We start from the raw sequence: 2,501 nt of genomic DNA, 5'->3' as shown, positions 1-2,501 counted from the left end.
CGTGCGTGCGTGCGTGCGTGTGTGTCACTGTGTGTGGTGGGGGGGGGGGAGGGGGGTTCTTGCGTGTTTCGGTGCCTGAAGTTGGGGAGGGGCGAGGGGTGGAGGGAAAACGTGGTAGGAGTGGGGGAAGCTAACACGTTTGTTTTTTTCGTGCGAATGTTTTGCGAATCTTTCTCTCTCGCTCTCTGTTTCCTCCACCGTTTTTTTCTGCTCCCTCGGCCACCACGATTCTCACATCTAAGCCGCCCAACCCTTCCTCGACCGCCTGAGCACGTTCTCTTGTTTGCGTTGCTCCCCCTCTCCCTCTCGCGGCCACTACTCATCCTGCTGCCCCGCTCGAATGCGATCACTGGTGAGTGTGCATGTCGCGCAACGCTCTTATGTTTTGTGCACGTCCTTGTTTCTCGATTGTCTTTTGAGACCGTTGCCCCCAGCTATTGTCGTAATATCAGGATGTATAATATAGAGATACAGGGTGCGAAATTAACGAAGCCAAATACTCCCTGATTTTCTGTCGGACTCCCAGATTTGACATATGCAGGAGTCCGTGTGACTCCCTGAAAATGTTGCTATACTAACTAGTTCGTTCCAGAGCACGGCCTCGCGGAATTACCGTATTTTTTCAGCAAATGTCCAAAGAAAATTTGGCAGCTCATGCGTATTGTTAATATCTTTAATTTTGAACCTCAGACTGCGGACTCCCTCATTTTGCCTTGGACTCCCTCTTTTTGAGGGCAAGGAGTCCGTTGGACTCCCTTGTTCAAAAGTTAATTTCTACCCCTGGCTCAGATACACTATATTATACACACCTGATAATATAAGGTTCCTTCTGGCAATACTCCCCTGCCCTTCTTCAAGGTGCCTGCAGCAACTATAGCTCCCCAGGGATGCCTCCCCGCTCGCGTGAGCCGCGGTGCATGCGCCGCGCGACGCACACTTGCATCAGTAGACTAGCAATCACGTTACATGTAATGGAGAATTTACTCACATTAATGGGAGTCTCAGACAGGGCTGGACTGGCGTTCGGGAGCACTTGGAGTTTTCCCGGTGGCCTGGCCTGCTAAGTGGCCTGCCCCCCCCCAATTAAAAAAAATTATAATCTGCGGCCTGCAGGCCATATATATATATATATATATATATATTTATATCTTAAATCTGCAACCTGCGGGCCATTTCGATCTATACGGCCTGCAGGCCATATTACACAAGTTTTCCTGGTGGGGGAGTCCCGGGACCCCCAGACCCCCCGCTTAAAAAGTGGCCTGACTAGGGCTATATTTCGCGCTATATTTCCCGACCTGAATGATTTTCCCAGTCCAGCACTGGTCTCAGACTTCCTGAGAATCTTAATAATGGGGGAAGGCTGATCACGGTTGTGTGATCTGTGTGTGAAATGACTGCCGCATGGAGTGTTGCATGCGCTGTGATAGTGTGTGAACGGTCTGTCTTGCTGCTCTGTGTTTGCATGTAATGCAGGCATCAATGATTGTCGTGAGTGAATATCGATGTACTACGTATGATCAAATTATTGTGATTCGTAACTCTTTTTATAACTAACTTATTTATTGCCGTTGTTCTCGATCTATTGTGTAATATCAAGAGCTTCTAATACTTTTAAGGTTACCTTTAAGCTCTTATTATAAGCTCTTTTAATACGAGATTGCCAGTCACTTGTGCTCTCTGCACATGTGAGGTAGTCATCACTGGCGCCCTCTGCATACACAAAGTAGTCATCACTGGCGCCCTCAGCACACACGAGGTAGTGATCACTGGCGCCCTCTGCACACATATGCAGTAATGATCACTGTCTTGCTTCACCATGCTCGCGTTGCAACGCCGGCAGTTTACTAGCGCCCTCTAAGTGTATCATTGAACTGTTCCTCGCTCGTCTTTCAGCTCGTAAACAGGACATCATCAGAATGACGGAGCAGCTACTGGATGCAATCACGTCCGGTGACTACGAGGCATACACGTACGTATAGACCTAGTCTAGCAAACCAGCTAGTCCATCCAACCACCTAGTCTGTCTAACCATCCAGTCCAACCATTCCTCTCTTTCTCCTCTCTTTCTCCTCTCTCTCTCTCCTCTATTTCTCCTCTTTCTCCTCTCCCTCTCCTCTCTTTTTTCTCTCTTTCTCCTCTCCCTCTCCTCTCCTCCTCTCTGTCTGCCCAGCAGTTCGCCACCAGCAGCATCACAACACCCACCACGCCCCCTGCCCCTCGCCCACCCACCGCGCCCCGACCTCCAGCTCAGCGACCCTTCAGTCGAGCGCCACGGTCGTACAGGTGGACACGAGCGGTCGGAGAGCGAGGGTTCGTAGTCAGCTGCCGTCCAAGTGTGCCGACCGTAAGTGCTGCGCATCTCTGCATCGTCACCGGGAGCGGTGCCCATCTAACTCGGGGGGGAGGGGGGAGAGTGGGCAGAAGTGTGTGTGTGTGTGTGTGTGTGTGTGTGTGTGTGTGTGTGTGTGTGTGTGTGTGTGTGTGTGTGTGTGTGTGTG

General features: G+C 50.7%; 1 protein-coding gene across 1 annotated transcript in view; it reads left to right on the top strand.

Moving 5' to 3' along the window:
• LOC106816750 (calcium/calmodulin-dependent protein kinase type II delta chain-like) overlaps positions 1 to 2,501 on the top strand; it is an 18,996-nt gene that overhangs the window by 6,134 nt on the left and 10,361 nt on the right. Inside the window, exon 3 of the mRNA XM_014821373.1 lies at positions 1,897 to 1,972. Within this exon, the coding sequence (XP_014676859.1) occupies positions 1,897 to 1,972 (76 nt within the window). The remainder of the gene's footprint in view (positions 1 to 1,896; positions 1,973 to 2,501) is intronic.

Source organism: Priapulus caudatus, unplaced genomic scaffold (assembly GCF_000485595.1).
Source record: "Priapulus caudatus unplaced genomic scaffold, Priapulus_caudatus-5.0.1 Scaffold1476, whole genome shotgun sequence".
In the NCBI taxonomy this organism is placed as follows: Eukaryota; Metazoa; Priapulida; class Priapulimorpha; order Priapulimorphida; family Priapulidae; genus Priapulus; species Priapulus caudatus.
The sequence above is the reverse complement of the archived record's forward strand: the minus strand, read 5'-3'. Positions and strand labels throughout refer to the sequence as shown.